General features: G+C 42.0%; 1 protein-coding gene across 2 annotated transcripts in view; it reads right to left on the bottom strand.

The window, feature by feature from the left end:
* Positions 1-1,555: 1,555 nt before the first annotated feature.
* LOC107385334 (zinc finger E-box-binding homeobox protein zag-1) overlaps positions 1,556-15,895 on the bottom strand; it is a 34,255-nt gene continuing 19,915 nt past the window's right edge. Inside the window, exons 2-8 of one of the 2 annotated variants that reach the window (XM_015959149.3) lie at positions 12,787-13,059; positions 10,880-11,089; positions 5,682-5,878; positions 5,002-5,113; positions 3,281-4,743; positions 2,992-3,175; positions 1,556-2,302 (exon numbers count right to left, since the gene is read on the bottom strand). In XM_015959149.3, coding sequence (XP_015814635.3) covers positions 1,701-2,302; positions 2,992-3,175; positions 3,281-4,743; positions 5,002-5,113; positions 5,682-5,878; positions 10,880-11,089; positions 12,787-13,059 — 3,041 coding nt within the window. In that variant the 3' untranslated portion in view covers positions 1,556-1,700. Of the gene's footprint in view, positions 2,303-2,991; positions 3,176-3,280; positions 4,744-5,001; positions 5,114-5,681; positions 5,879-10,879; positions 11,090-12,786; positions 13,257-15,895 lie in introns of those variants that run through there. The other variant, XM_070549373.1, reaches the window with a different exon arrangement.

Raw genomic sequence — 15,895 nt, 5'->3', positions numbered from 1 at the left:
CTGTCATGGAGCATTAATGTTACAGTGAGCTGCTTGTTTATGCAACTCACTGTTAAATTTAAGCTCAAATATCAGAGCTGCTGCTCCGCACGCGGGTTCACGGGGGCAGGCGGCCTCTGGTGAATCATCATGCAAATTCACTGAGCCACGAAAACACGCGGTGTATCAACATAAGCTGGTGGAAACGGTTTACTGTGTTGAGAAAAAGGACTGGCTCAAGTTGCAACAAGAAAATCTGAGTGCTTGTGGTAAAAGTTCACAATTTACGGGTTTTAGGTGTAAATATGTTGGAAATAAACCTACATTTATTATATTATAGTGTCCACTGTGCATGGGTGTTTAAAGTCTCATAAACACTTCATCATGAGATCGTGAATCAGGACAAAGGATGCAAAAATGTTGCTTTTTTAATTAAAAAATAAATCAAGATACAAGATTCTGGTGACAACTTATGTACATTTTTATTACAAACATTGAAAAAATACTGCAAGAGTTTAATATGAACCTGTTCGGTTGTCAAAAAAAAGGAATTTTAACAAAGTAAGTGTGCAGAAATTGAGTGGATGTGTCCTTGCCTGTTATTTTGCCTGAAGATAACAGGTAAGGAACTATGCTAGAGAAGCATAGCGTGTGAGTCTGTGTGTGTTACATATGCATATCTTTGGTGATGAAACACACACACACATTCACACACAAGTATCTTTGGCCCGAAGTATGCATGAATGCTGCAAGCTTAGTCACACCGCGTGCACCGCCGTCCTATCGCACCTCTAGTCTGAGCACATCTGAGGCGCAGCAGCCAGAAAAGAGGAACTGCAAAATGGAAGTTTGCATCCTGAGACTTGACCCTCACCCTCGCCACACCTCAACAGACAAGTCCACACATGTGACACGATTATTTGTGGGTGTAGAAATAGACATTTTAACACTTCCCAAAATCAAGCAGCTCTGTGTGATAATCAGACAAACAGTGCAAATCGGTTCTGCTTCCTGGAAGGGAAACCCCCCATCTTCATCCTTTGTGCCCATTAACGTTTCACCGATGCAGAAATGACCGTCCTCCCGGGGAGACGTATGCTGCTAAATGTTCAATCCATTGCGTTCTGGATGAAGCATACATAAACAGCTACCTTCCCTTTGTTCCTCTATTCACCTTTAAAAGATGGCCGTGTACCCTAGTCTGCCTAGAAACAAGAGATGCTCCCACTTTTTGAGTTCACACCATAAATCCCACGATCAATGTTTCAATACTGTTGTGCAAAAATAAATCTGCAGAAGGACGTTGCATTTGAGTCTTTTTATCCTCTAAATGGGTTTTTTGTCCACCTAAATAATTTAAATTTGTGGTTGAAATACTTCAGATGAGTTACATTAAAATGCTCTAGGCCCTCAACGCTGAATTGCAAGAAAATGTATGTTTGTGCAACAGGAAGCAGCGGTGAGCAATTATCATTTTTGCAATAAAAAAACAGATATGAGCAAGGACACAGATGAGTCAACACACAAAAATAGCAACACACACACACACACACACACACACACACACACGTACAACAGCACTTTTCCTGATACAATACTGTAATTCTTTTGGCTTTGTCCACTGTAAGGCCACGTTTCCTTTGGTCGGGTGTACGTATTTCCTTAAGACACAGCTTATTTGGTATAAGTGGGATTACATAGTCAAAAGCCTCATGGCTTTTTTAAAGTCTGCCTAAAAGTTTAATCCTTGGTAACTCTGCTATATCCAAATTCAGTTCACATTTGTTCAAGTCTTGGTCCTGGTCCTCAGGGTCCCTGTCCCACGTGGGGATCCTATTGTTAAAATGGTTTCCTATGTCACAATTGTTTTGCTCATTTTCTTGTCTGTTGCCTCCTGTTGGTGATTCCTGGATTAACCTGCTTCCCAGCGCTTCTAAGCTGCTGTGTGTTTTACTAACTCTTTCCTCCTCCTCCCCTTCTTTGAGCACATCCAGTCCTCCATCCAAGCTGGAGTCGCTGAGGAAGGAGTGGGCAGTCTGAGCGTCCTCTATGGATGGAGGTTTGTGTTCAGCGAGGCTGCTCACCAAGCCTGCTAAAGGGGTGAGGGCCATCTCTTCCTGGTCTTGGTCTAGATCCTGGTCTTTACTGCAGTATGCATAGCGGTGGTTCATGTGCTGGGAGTAAGAGCCTGAGTGGGAGAAGCGCTTGCCGCACTTGTCACATTGATAGGGTTTCTCTCCAGAGTGCAGTCGGCTGTGTTCAATCAGATGATGCTTATGCTTGAAGGCTTTATTGCAGATTTTGCACTCGTGGGGACGCTTGCCTGTAAAAAAAACAAAGGGATGGCTTTATTCTAAGAAAATTATATATGCTGTTCATTCATTATATATATATATATATATATATATATATATATATATATATATATATATATAATGTTTTGTTTTACATTTTTCATATTTATTTCAGATGTTTTTTTAAGTCTTATCCATGAGGAATGTCGCCAACTCTGCATCAGTCTAGGTATGTCCACAAATGCACTCTCTGTGATTGATATCTGTACATAAGCGGATGTCTAAGCCTATTGGCTAATGCTGAGCAGCGGTCAAGTCAAATTGCATGGGGGGGGGGGGGGGGGGGGGATTGTCTACAGACATCTTTTATTTTCCGTGACCTACTTTTACACAATGAAAGTACAAAAGAGCTACTGCCATACAATTTATACGCATTGATACTTTCCATGTGTGAATCGGGGTATATGTTAAAAACACCTGGGGGCGGAACTTAAAGCCTATACTGAACCAGCCACTAGGGGGGCCACTTGTTTTGGTTCAGCTTTCTTTTTTGTGTTTCATCCCTGTGTGTAGTTACAATAAATGTCTATGATCTTATAATGCAGATCTCCATTCATGGTAGACTATTCTCTTTAATGTTTTAAAAAAATACTGTAATTATGGTCCATTTGCTATAAAGGTCACATGTGTAAATACAGATATTGAATGAGTTGCAGACCTGTGTGCTCGTATTTATGTCGCAGTAGCGAGCTGCTCTTCTGGAAGGTTTTTTCACAGATGTCACACGCATAAAGTCCCTCATCTGTTTTCTTCAGCCTCTTCCTTCCCGGCCCCCCTTCTCCTTCAAACCCATCATCAGTAAGAGAGAGGTAGTCCAGAGCACTACGTGATAAGGCCTCACCCTTCACAGAAAAACATTATGCGTTATATCATATGTGTGCTTAAAGCATCTTTTTCTTGTAACATGACATGAACAAAGTTTTACATTTGATTATAAAAATTCTTACCATGAGGTTTTGTCTCTCCTGGTAGATCTTTTTCAACATGGCCTCTGCATCTGCCTCCATCATGTACGCCACTGGAGAGAGGAACCCAGGACTAGCGGGTGACTGGCTGAAAGGAGTCTGTATCATCCCATCATGGCTGAAGAAGGGAAACCCATTGTATATGGATCCAGGAAACACTGGAGGTCCAGTCCCACTGAAGACTGGGTACTGGTTTAGGGGTAGATGCGAAGTAGGGCTTGGTCTGCTGAGTTGTTGGGTCCTGAGGGTTCTATCTTCTCTTCCTGAGATCCCGTTAGAGGTTTTGTTCCTCTCCTTCTGCTCTGAGAGCTGTTTAGGCAGGGAGAGGTCCAGAGGTTCATTCTGGGCAGGCCAGGGACTGCTAAGTTCTTTCTGCTGTGGGGAGATTTCAGGAGAACAGCTAATAGGGTCGAGGCGGAGAGGTGAGCTGAATCCTGAGGAGGACAATCTCTTCCTTCTCCTAGGTGATGAGGTCTCTGGGGAATGGTGCATTAGGTGGCTCGGGCTACCTTTATCCTGCGTGGAAAAGTACATGAGTGAAGGCGGTGCATCATGGCGGGGTGAAGGAGACTGCATCGCAACTAAAAGCTGTTGAGGTACGGAATGCCAGCTCAGCTTCTGCAGCGGCGACTTGTTTCCAGAGAGTCCATTGGTTACTTCATTTGTTTTGGTGTTGTCTGGTTTGAGAGCAGATCTAGGATAGAATGATGGTGGCAAGGAGTGGTTGTTCCTTCGAAAACCTTCAGGCACCTCAACCGCATCTCGGTTGTTCTTACAGAGGTGGCGTTCATGTTGCAGGAGCGAAGCCGTGTTATGGAAAAGCTGTGAGCACCAACGGCACACCAACCCCAACACATCTCTGCCGGCTTCGCCTGATCTCACTGCTCCTCCTCTCCTATCAGGGGACGCCTTTCCCTCAAACCCTCCCACGCTATTGCCCACCCTACTTTCCTCAACATCCTCCTTATCTTCTTCTACTTTTTTGTGAAGCATCTCTTGTAGCATCTGCTCAAATTTGGTCCCAGAATTGAGATAAGGCATTGGAGTCGTCCCTTTCGGGATAGTGGTTCTCACAGTGAGCTCGGGTGAGCCGTCCCACAGCCTGGACATGTCTGGCACGCTGGGGAAGCTTGTGTTGTTCTGGCTGACATCCTGCAGCAACGTCTGGTGACAATCTCCTGATATTTGTCCCAAAGACCTGAGATGATCCTGAGTTGGCGAAGAAAACGCAAAGCCCTTGCCATTACTGGATCTGCCCCCGCCAGCAGAGGGAGATGATGGGAGTAGACGGTGGAAGGAGACTTGACCGTGCCCGTTAAACACACTACTGGCACTTCCTGAGTTTCCTCCACCACTAAGGCACTTCTTGCTGCTTAGATGTGAGCTGTAGGAGCCCGAGTGAGAGAAACGTTTCTTGCAGTTGGAGCACTCGTACGGCTTTTCACCTAAAAGATGAGACATGGAGAGATGAGCTAAACGCAGACATGGGTGCATTAAAAATACCTTCAGCATGGGTGTGATGTTCATCTATAATTAACGTGTCCCATAATGAATTATGTCAAGTTTTTTTTCCATCAGCACATGCATTTTGGTCCTAGTTTCATACCATATAATCAGACAGTAAGTAAAGGTTAGCGGTGCTCTGGGAACAATAGCAGAATGAGGGGTGACTGCTGCTGTTTTGATCTTATTTTGTTTCTCACCACTGTGGATACGAAGATGCTCTTTGAGGTGGTGTTTGTACTTGAATGCTTTCCCACACACCAGACATTTGAACTTCCTGGCCTCCATTCCTGGGTCCAAAGTGATGGCACTCTAGGATAACAGCACAACGTTGTCAGTGTCATGCCAAATATAATCCCACCATTCCTGTCACCCCAAGGCCTCACCCAGACTTTTCCCTGACATTTTCTGAGTTATGTCTTTTATCTCAAATTTCAACATGTTTTTTTAATTGTATTGCATCATTGGGCCATTTTTACATGCTTTTGTTTCTTTTAATTTCTTGTTATTCTGGACAACTTCTGCTATGAATGAACCAGTTTAACTTTGTTGATTTAAAATGTGCTCATGATTGACTTGACCTCACATATTGTTGATGCTTCAGTAGTTTTTCACATCAAGGTTACCACGGTAACCATTAAATCCTGCAAGCAAAACCATCAAATCTAAACCAAACAAAGTTTTAGGACCTTTTTCCTTCGTTAACCCTTTTCAGGCTCAAAATAAGTTTTGATAAAAGCACAAACAACTAAGTCCTTCAGGGGTACTTCTGAGTTAAATAATGCTCATGAAATACATATGTGGAGTAACCAGGTAGGTAGGTTTTAACTGTTGCAAATCTGCAACACCTGCCTCCAGAGGGTTAAAACGATTCTCTCACCTTGTCATGCATTTGGTTGTGAAGCTCCAGGTGCTGCTCCATCTGCGACCTAAGGGTGGCAGTGTATCCACAGAGAGGACAGACCAGGTGCCCCCCTTCCCTCCCCTGACAGTATTTGACATGATCCCTCAGAGACACTCCTTGCTGGTACACTTGGTGGCAGAAGGGACATGCCTGCTCCTGGCTCTTGACGGCATCTAGAGTCCACCGAGAGAAAACGTTTTAAACAATCCACTTTGTTTCTTTACTTTTCCCTACTTTCTGAATGTTTTTTTTTACTCTGGGACCTCAGTAATACCCCAACATTAACCAGTTCAGTCAATAAGGAATCTGCCTTTATATCACAATGTTGGATTTCGTGGAATCATTAACACAGAGGAAAATAACAAAAATATTCTCACTTTGAACCCCCAATTTTTCTTTCATTTTTAACTGAATCAACTCAGAAGATTATATATATATATATATATATATATATATATATATATATATATATATATATATATATATATATATATATATATATATATATATATATATATATATATATATATATATAACTGTCACTGATCTGTGTTCAAATAGGACTGACGTTTAACATTTAACTCAACAGGTTAGCTGCAGAAACCTTCTTGTTTCTCTGTCATTTTCTTCATAGTTGTAACCACATTCAGATATTTTGGTTTTAATCAATCAATCAATCAATCAATCAATCAATCAATCAATCAAAGCTTTATTTATAAAGCGCCTTCCGCAACACTGTCAGGAACACCAAGGCGCTGAACATGGTACAGTAGAAGGTAAATATATTGAATAAATGTAAAATAAAAGCAATTCAAATGACAAAATACAAATTACAAAAAAGGTGAAACATTCTGGTACAGGACAAATGTGTAAAACAAGGGATAGAGTGAACCAATGAAAACTGTGAAATAAATTCAACAGAAAAGAGGGCCAAAATCAAACATGTTCAGGAAACGCCAAGCGGAGGAGGTGTGTTTTTCGGCGACTCTTAGAGAGACTGGCAGAGATGGGGACAGCCTAACTGAGGGTGGCAACTGGTTCCAGAGTGACGGTGCTAGGACTGACAAAGCCCGGTCCCCGCGAGTACGACACCTAGAACAGGGGACAGCGAGCAGGCCTTGGTCAGAGGAGCGCAGAGCGCATGATGGGGAGTGTCTGTTCAGGAGTGTGGCTAGATAGGGGGGACCACCACCCTGGAAGAAATGATAAACAAAGACGAGGATTTTGAATTGTGAGCGATAGCAAACCGGAAGCCAGTGCAGGGAGGCCAGAACCGGACTGATGTGGTCCCGTTTCCTGGTCCCAGTCAGGAACCTGGCTGCGCTGTTCTGCACAACCTGTAGGCGACGCAGTGATGACTGACACAACCCTGCATAGAGAGAGTTGCAGTAATCAAGCCTAGAAATAACAAAGGCATGCCGTACCCGCTCTAGGTGGGCTCTCGACAGCATATGCTTGATTTTAGCAAGGCGTCTCAGGTGAAAGAAACTGGACCGGATCACAGAATTGATGTGAGCATCAAATTTAAGTCCAGCATCAAGTTTCACCCCCAAACTGGTAACAACTGGTTTTGAGTAGGGAGAAAGAGGGCCAAGATCAACATAACGACCCACATTCCTGCTGTTGGGGTGAAAAACAATGAGCTCTGTCTTTCCCTCATTCAGATGTAGAACGCTGGCCATTAGCCAAGACTTCACCTCGTTAAGACAGGACACAAAGGACTGGATAGAGTGACCTTTCTCCTGACACAATGGAGAATAAATCTGGCAATCGTCAGCATAGAGATGGAATGATAGGCCATGTTTACGAAAGATTGACCCCAGAGGAAGCAGATAAATGGCAAACAAAAGAGGACCAAGGATCGATCCCTGCGGAACCCCCTAGCGGAGCCCCTCCCAAGATGAAAAAACATCACCCAGTTTAACGCAGAATGTCCTGTTGTGGAGATACGATCTAAACCAATCCAGAGCAGACCCTTTGATCCCAACCCATCGTTCCAAGCGATCGAGTAGAATCGCGTGGTCGACTGTGTCAAAGGCTGCCGTCAGATCTAACAACAATAGCACCACAGATGTACCCTGATCTATTGATAGATGGATATCATTTAGGACCCTCAGTAGAGCTGATTCTGTGCTATGGCCAGACCTGAACCCTGATTGAAAAACCTCAAATAGATTGGATATATATATATATATATATATATATATATATATATATATATATATATATATATATATATATATATATATATATAAAATAGACGGATGTGAGGCTGCCACACAAATTATGACTGAAATGCCAGATATCACTTTTGTCATCCTTCCTCTTTGCAGAGTACCAGTCTGACTGGTTACATACATCGGTAACGCTTCCTTTTACAATCCCCTAATTACTAAGTACTTATATGGTAATTACACAGTAAGTTAAAGTGTATTATTGTGTAATTAAAGTGTAAAATTGTAATAAGGTGTAATTATTGTGTAAAGCAGCATTTAATGGGAATGCTTAATAAAATCAAAACTAGAATTGAACCTGGGTTACATGGTAATGACTGTTTAAGAACTCAGAAACAATGAGTACGTTTACATGCAGCCAATATCCGGGTTATGATCGGGTTAAGGTCGGCATTCGGGTTTCTGAGTTGATCAGAATAACCCGTTTACAAGCATAAATAGAAAGAGTTACCTCTAACTTGCATAACCCGATGTAAATGCGGACGTTGGGGTAGCGTCAGGACATGTGGACTACGTCCAGACGCAATATGCGTCATTTCCAGTTCTTCTCGTTCCGGTATCTGTGAAAACAACAACATTATTCCCAGTTCGGAAGAGATAGCGACCGCGTTTGTTTGCGCTTTAGTTTCCTCGTCACTCCGAAAGTGTGGTGCTGTGCTGCGACTCGCCATTTTGCTCCCAACTTGTTGTTTACTTCCGGAGTTCTGGCGCATACAAGACGTCTCGCTACTCTAAAGACCAAGATTCCTTGCAAACAGAGCATGCGCAGAACACACGCTTTGATGGGGATATCCCGGTATGCGTTTACACGACCAAACATTCGGGTTAGAAAAGGGTTACCCCAGGTGTAGTAACCGGGTTTTTAAAAACCCGGTTATAAGCATATCCGGGTTTCTGGCTGTGTTTACACGGACCTGCGGAACTGGGTTATTGTGAATATTCGGGTTTTAAAAGGGTTACTGGCTGCATGTAAACGCACTGTATAATACACTTTAACTTACTATGTAATTACCATGTAAGTACTTAGTAATTAGGGGACTGTAAAAGGAAGCGTTACCCATACATCTTATATCTACAGGTTCTAAACTGATAACTGACCCAGACACTGAAGTTTGCATCTTCCCGGCTGAACAATTATGCAAAACTGAGTCGTAGCACCCCCCAAGGTGCTTTACAACAATCATTTACATGCTGGTGATAATGAGCTATACCAAGGGTGGGCAATCCTGGTCCTCGAGGGCCACTATCCAGCAGGTTTGAGTTGTTTATCTGCTTAAACACCAGTTTGAATCCGCTGGTGATTAACATGCTGCTGCAGAGCCTGATGAGCTGCTGAACAGGCGATTCATCCAGGAATCAGGTGTGTTGGAGCAGGTAAACAACTAAAACATGCTGGATAGGAGGAGCCCTCGAGGACCAGGATTGCCCCCTTGAGCTACACTGTAGCCACTACAGCAACCCTGGGGCACACAGACGGATTTGAGGCTGCCACACAAACACACACTCGGCTCTGCCAGTTCCCTCCAACCACCACCAGCAGGCGGGTGAAGTGCCTTGCCCAAGAACACAAGAACTACATCAGACTGAGTTGGAGGTAATGGGTTAGAGGGCACAGTGACTCCTAGATACGGTTCCACAGCCTTCACCGGTCACAGTCCCGCCCAGGCTGGGATAGGGAGACGAGTTACAATAGCGACGGCAACATTCCACATTTTTTCTGAGGGGAGAGTTATCACTTCAGCCTCACAGGCTCCAAGGGCACCAGATCCAGAAAAAATAATGTTTTGGGGATAGACAGAGATACTTTCCTCTCTGCCTTAGTGTTCTGTTGGTCTACAACCCCTCTAGATCCAATAATGGCGTAATTAATCAATCCCAATCCATGCTGATCCATCCACTTTCTCCTTGATGGAGAAGCTTATGACTCATCTCGACAATTATATGAGTTTGTGCGTTCACAGCACGATGCATTCCATCCCTGAGCTCCGGGATTGAGCCAATATTCCTCGAAAGCTCGTTAATTTTCAAGGTAAGCCAGGTAACCGCTCAGGCCAAACAGCAGGAATCCCGACACCAAAACAACGAATATCCAAACATCTTCAGAATCCTCTACAGACAGTTGAGAGAGGCACATCAGGTTCCATTGTTTCCAGGAGTCCATGATATACCCAGCTGGCTCTGTCCCAGAGGAGCATCCGGGAGCCCCTTCTCCCGTTATCATCGTTGAAAAAATGTTGTCAATCGTGTTGAGAGACCAACTGACCAGATCCATTTTTAATAATTTCCAGTTTCCAGAAAAAACGCAGAAAGCGCCGTGCACAGACAGGACAAAGAGTCTTGGGATAAAAAGGGAGGGAGAGGACAAAAAAGCGTCTGTACTCTCCAAGAGCCGGAAGTGTTTCCTTCTGTGTTTCATTTTGATTTCTCCCAAAAAAAAAAAAAATTAAAACATTTCCCTGTAACAACATCCATAACATCTCTGTTTCATTGCTCTATAGTTCACAAAAACTGTCAAGAAAACATTGTTTCAATATTGTTATTCATTTCAATTTAATTCTGTTTGATATTTACTTTTCTTTCATCACATTCTGCACATTTGCTCACACTACTCAATCATTTCATGCACGGACCAAATTTTGCATGTACAGATGAGTTAAATGTGAGAAAAAATAAAATTAAATTAAAAAGAATTACATTTAAATGTGAGCAGGAAATTTTGATTGCTTTGAAAAACTTTTTGGTGAATCTTCAGTGCTTAACCTGATGTGAAAAGCCACTAATTTGCTTTCTCAGAACGACATTTGCATATAAAATCAGATACATGCATTATCACAGACATTTGCTGTCTGCTTCTTAAACAGCATTTCTTAAAATGAACCACAAATGTCTTCCTTTAAAAAGAAAATATTATATTGAAAGCAGCTTTTGATATTCGCTCACCTGCTCTCTCAGGTGAGAAGCACTGGGCTCCTGGAGACCAGATGGCAGCAGGAAGCTCATTCTGCCTGATGCTCGGATGGAACACCGCCGACGTCCCGTTATGGCTCAGGTGGTCCAAAAGACTAGCTGAGGGGGAGGCCTTCCTCAAATTGGCCTCAAGTTCATAGTGATCTAGATCATCCAAAGCATTCTGGGAACCTGAGTTCTTACCTGAAGGACAGGGAACATAAACAAGAAAGTGAAAATGTTTCTAAATGCAATGTGTTCGCTGCATCTATCAAAATTCCAAAACATGCAAAAACTCAATTTTATTGTTTGCTTTACAGGGGCAATGGTGGCACCGGAGTTAAGTGCTCGCCTTATAGTTGGATGCATAGATGGTTGCTTTAAAGGCAAAAACTGTGACTGAAATGGCTGCAGGAAAAGTTGATTTTCCTTTTTTTGCATTTAGTCAGACATTTCAGTTTATTTATACAGTGCAAATTCACCACAAGAGTCAACTCAAGGCACTTTGCTAAGTAAACATTCCTGCTGAACCTACTTATCAATACATTGACTTGAGTTCATTATGCCGGTTAGTTAAATCCCCAGCACTGCATCGAGTCCTTGACTTGTGTCAGAGACACTAAGCAAGCAGGTGCGGGGACAGTGGAGAGGAAAAATCCCCTTTAACAAAGAACAAACATATCAGTCCTTACATAAACAGTTTTGTGTAACCTGTGTTTTAAAAAAGTGATTAGTTGAAAATTTCACATTAATCAAATAAATCAAAAAGCCATTTTTGGCTGTTCAGTTTAAAGTTTATACCCGTGATGCTTAAAAAATGATAGATTATTGTTATTTTTATATGCTGCTTCTCATCCAAGGAGCTTTATCCTCAGATGAGAAACAAAAACCTAAAGAGCAAGAAAAGAAATGTAAAGATCTTTTAGTACTTGCCAAGCTCCTGAAGACTAAGAATGGCACCAAATATGCAGCAGTGTTTCAGACTCTCTTGTTTTCATTAGTTGTGGCTTTTCTAAATGTCATTTAATGAAATTGTATCGCTGAGTCATAAGTGTTTGTGTCGTTTTGTGAGTTATTGTGGTCGACTGGTTGGTTGCTGTTGTTTGCGCAGTAATTTTTTTGGTTATTAAGGTTGTTTTAGTTCTCTGTCGTTTGTGTGAGCGTGCATGCTTTGTTCGCTTGTGAATCCAATCGTATGTGCAGAGAAAACAACGCCATGCGGTTGAATCTGTCGGGACAGAATTGTTTAAAAAAATGACATAAAACAATAAATTTATAGAGCCGGTGGATCAGATTTCAAATAAGACTTAAAGGATTTGTGTTGCTGGGCTGAGAGACGGGCGGGCGGGCAGAGAGACGAAGCCCACGATGTACACAAAGAGGAGAAGGCGCCTCCTTTCACAAGTTGGGCCAATCAGCTTTGCTTACAGCGACTCTGAGGAAGATTTTTCAAATGTTTGCAGATGTTGGCATCCTCTGAGCTGTTTCTAATGTGGTGAAGGGAAGAGCCTGTGTGGTGGAGGGCTGTAAAAACTCAGCTTTGCCTTCATCAGTTAAGTCCAAATCAAGAGAGGCGAGGAAGCTAAATGATTGTTATAGTAGGCAAGCCGCGCGAGCCTTTGATCTCTGCTAAATAAAAAGAGAAAGCCTCACATCGTGCGGCGCTGATTTCAGTACCGTAACGTCACCTCTTTGATGCATGGAAATATTGTGACATTGTGTGGGATGAGTTCTTTTGTCATGCTTTCAGAAAGCAGCCTTTTCAAAGAGACGAGTGAAAAGAGGAGCAGCTTGTAGGGAAGGCTCTGTTTCACAAGGAGTCAACGTGAAGGTCTGAGAGGCGTCATGAGGAAAGGTTGTTTTTTGCATCAGAAAATAAAGTTGTTTACAGCAGAACTTACAGTACATCCTCAGAGGTTCCTGGTGCCCGTCCCTGTCAGTGGCGTCCTCCTCCGCCTTGGCCTCTGGCTCCACCGCGCCCCAGCAGGTCCTGCTGCCAGGGCTGAGGCTGCACGGCCGTGTGGACTGCGAGGGGCTGCTGGGCTCCTCCGTTGCCTCGCTGGGTGTCAGGCTCGCCTTGTCAGGGCTCTCGTTACAGTCCTGGGGCTCGAAGCTCCACAAACCCGCCTCATCCTCTTCCTCCGATCCCACAGAGCTCACCTGCTCAGCGTCCACTGTAACAGAAAGACCTGCTCGTTTAGATTTTAATTCATAGACTTTGTAAAAGGAAACTCTGAACGTGAATGAACATATTGTCATTACTGAAGTCTAGTTTCATGTATTAGTTTTTTCTTAAAATAAAATGTGTGTGTTGATTAGTATAAACATCCCAGTTGCATGGACGATCAAGAAACGACAAAAAGAAACAAGGAACTGAAATCAAACAGGGAGGATAAAACAAAAAATATACAAAACTTTAAATTCTCTAACATTTCCACGTGTGATTTTAAGAATAAAGAATTTACTTTATTATGATTTATTTTTACTTCCATTTGAGCGTTTTCTCTCTCTCTACTGTTTAAATAAGTCTTTAACAAGCTAATATGATTCTGGTCATGTTTAATATTTAATGTGGTTGTTTTTTTTTAAACTAACAGGTTTATTTAAAAATATCAAATTTTACTGAAAAGCAGGGTTTTTTTGTAAGCACGATTACATTAACAAAATAAATTTTCAAGTGTTGCTAAGTCACTATAAATGTGCTTTTCTGGTCAAAAAGCTTGTTATATTTTCAGAAAAAAAATCTATTTTATATTTTCTGTGTTTTTTTAATTCTTCATTCAAAACTAAATCCTAATTTATCAGTGGCCATATAAAGAAAAATCCACAAAAGTGTTTTTTCTTATTTGTTTAACTTTTTTTATCAGAAGTTAATCCATTAGATTTATTTTTCATTTCTTTTTCCCCTTGTCGCTTTTCTTTCTCTTTATTTTTTCATTTTCGTATTTTTAAAAATGGAATTCATTTTGGTAAAAAAAAAGTTATTAAAAGTGCTGAAAGGTGAATAAAAAATTATGTTATAGTCCTAAAACATAACGTTCAACTTCTATTCAAACATTGTGATTGTTTTTAGATTGATCACAATTTTTATTATGATCTTTTCATCTTCTGTGCTTCATTAAGATTTTGTAGCTGAAACGTTCTCCACCAAAAGGTTGCTCAAAATGAAAAAGGCTCATCATAAAGTACGCAAATGTGCTCATTTTGGCTGGATTTGTGTTTTTATACAAGAACACAACATTTAGATAATCCAGCAGAACAACAGTTCAGCTGAATAAAATAAACATCCCATAATCTCTAAATACTCAAACTGCTGCAACAACTGGAAGCTGCTCTTCTTTTTCTCACGACAAAGACAATAAACGACAAACACATGCCCGAGATTTCTAAAGGCTCTTATTCCCAAATGTTTCTTTTGAGAATGCAGCTTTCCTATCGCTCTGTTGGCATCATCGTTCTCCGTCTTTAAGAAAATCACATCTCTGATTGTTGCAACAAAGTTTGAAAACAACAGAAACCCGCTGTACTTCTTACGTTTTCCTCTCAACTCAAAGTGCCTCTTTGTCTTATTTTTATAAGATCAGACTGAGAAAAAAAGATTCACACAAAACAAAATCAATGTTTTTCAATTAAAATGTCAATAGCAATTGCTGTTGGGTTTCTTTCATAATCATGAAGTTCTGACTGCGCCCTGACAGGCGGGGGGAGTAAATGAACTATTATTTCTGTTTTTAGACACAACTTACAACTCACAGCACACATGAAAAAAGGCCAGCTCCTTTTTTATAACGACTGATTGATCAGTTTTAGATGGAGAAGACAGAAACACTCAGTCTGATGGCGAAAGAGCACCAGGGGTCTAGAGGGGGGGCGGCCCACAATCACAAACACAGAAAACAGTCACAAGTCAGTGTGTGTGGTTATTGTTCGCTAGTTTGTTCAACTAAACATTTAACTCCCACTCAGGTATCGCTTTGCATCGGCTCCTTAGCCTGCTGCACCTTCACTGAACCCCCATTTAAAATACAGAGTTGTGATTCACCGGGGCCTGGCAGTCAGAGCACACTCCGCTGAGCGTACCAACAAAGGCAGGAATGACTCGTTCTCATGGGGGGTGAAATTGGTCATCAAAAACGCCATGATGTAACGCAGCGAAGCCCGAGGAGCTCAGGCCAGCCCTGCCTGACATTCCTGGGATGATGGAGCACAATGAGAGGGGAATCTGGTCTGGATTAGGCCCCAAATTGGCTTTAATTTTCTCTTTCATGACAGTGAGTGACACTGGGTCGATGTGGGTTGTCATTAAATGGCGCGAAGCATGGATGGCTTTCATTATCTTGATTTATTTTGAGCAAAACTTCATCCTTCATGCAGGTTTTTCCCCAGCTGGATGGAGGGGTCGTTAGGGAGAGTTTTGAGGGTAAAAAGGGTTAAGAGGGGATTAAACATGGATATGGGCGAGTCATGAAAAGATGAAAATTAGAGCAGAGGAAAAGTGTGTGTGTGTGTGTGTGTGTGTGTGTGTGTGTGTGTGTGTGTGTGTGTGTGTGTGTGTGTGTGTGTGTGTGTGTGTGTGTGTGTGTGTGTGTGTGTGTGTGTGTGTGTGAAGACTATGACCCACATTCAGACATTAATAACCTAAGTGTGCTGCATCATGTTTGACGACGTCGATCACCCTGTCTTCTGGGGCTGTTTCTGATAGTTTGACAGGAACAGATGAAATAATTGGGACCAGTTTTAATCTGTCTGCTGCGTTCCTGTCCCGACAGCAACAGAACATCTTTAAAACCTCACAACCCGCCTGCCAGAAGCCTGTTTTTAGGGTTCAGTCATAAAAGCAAGAGATGTGCTATTTTAACGCACAGTGACATTTTTGTGATGTGGTGACGTGGGATCTGAAAATCTGATGACCAAAGTAGTTCTATTGGTATTTACATAACTGAGTCAAACTTTCAAAAATACGTTCATTAACACATTTACACTTGGGACACAGTAAGAAAGCTCACACGA

This window comes from Nothobranchius furzeri, chromosome 3, assembly GCF_043380555.1.
Source record: "Nothobranchius furzeri strain GRZ-AD chromosome 3, NfurGRZ-RIMD1, whole genome shotgun sequence".
In the NCBI taxonomy this organism is placed as follows: Eukaryota; Metazoa; Chordata; class Actinopteri; order Cyprinodontiformes; family Nothobranchiidae; genus Nothobranchius; species Nothobranchius furzeri.
Note: the sequence above shows the minus strand (reverse complement) of the source record. Positions and strands in the feature narration are given on the sequence as shown.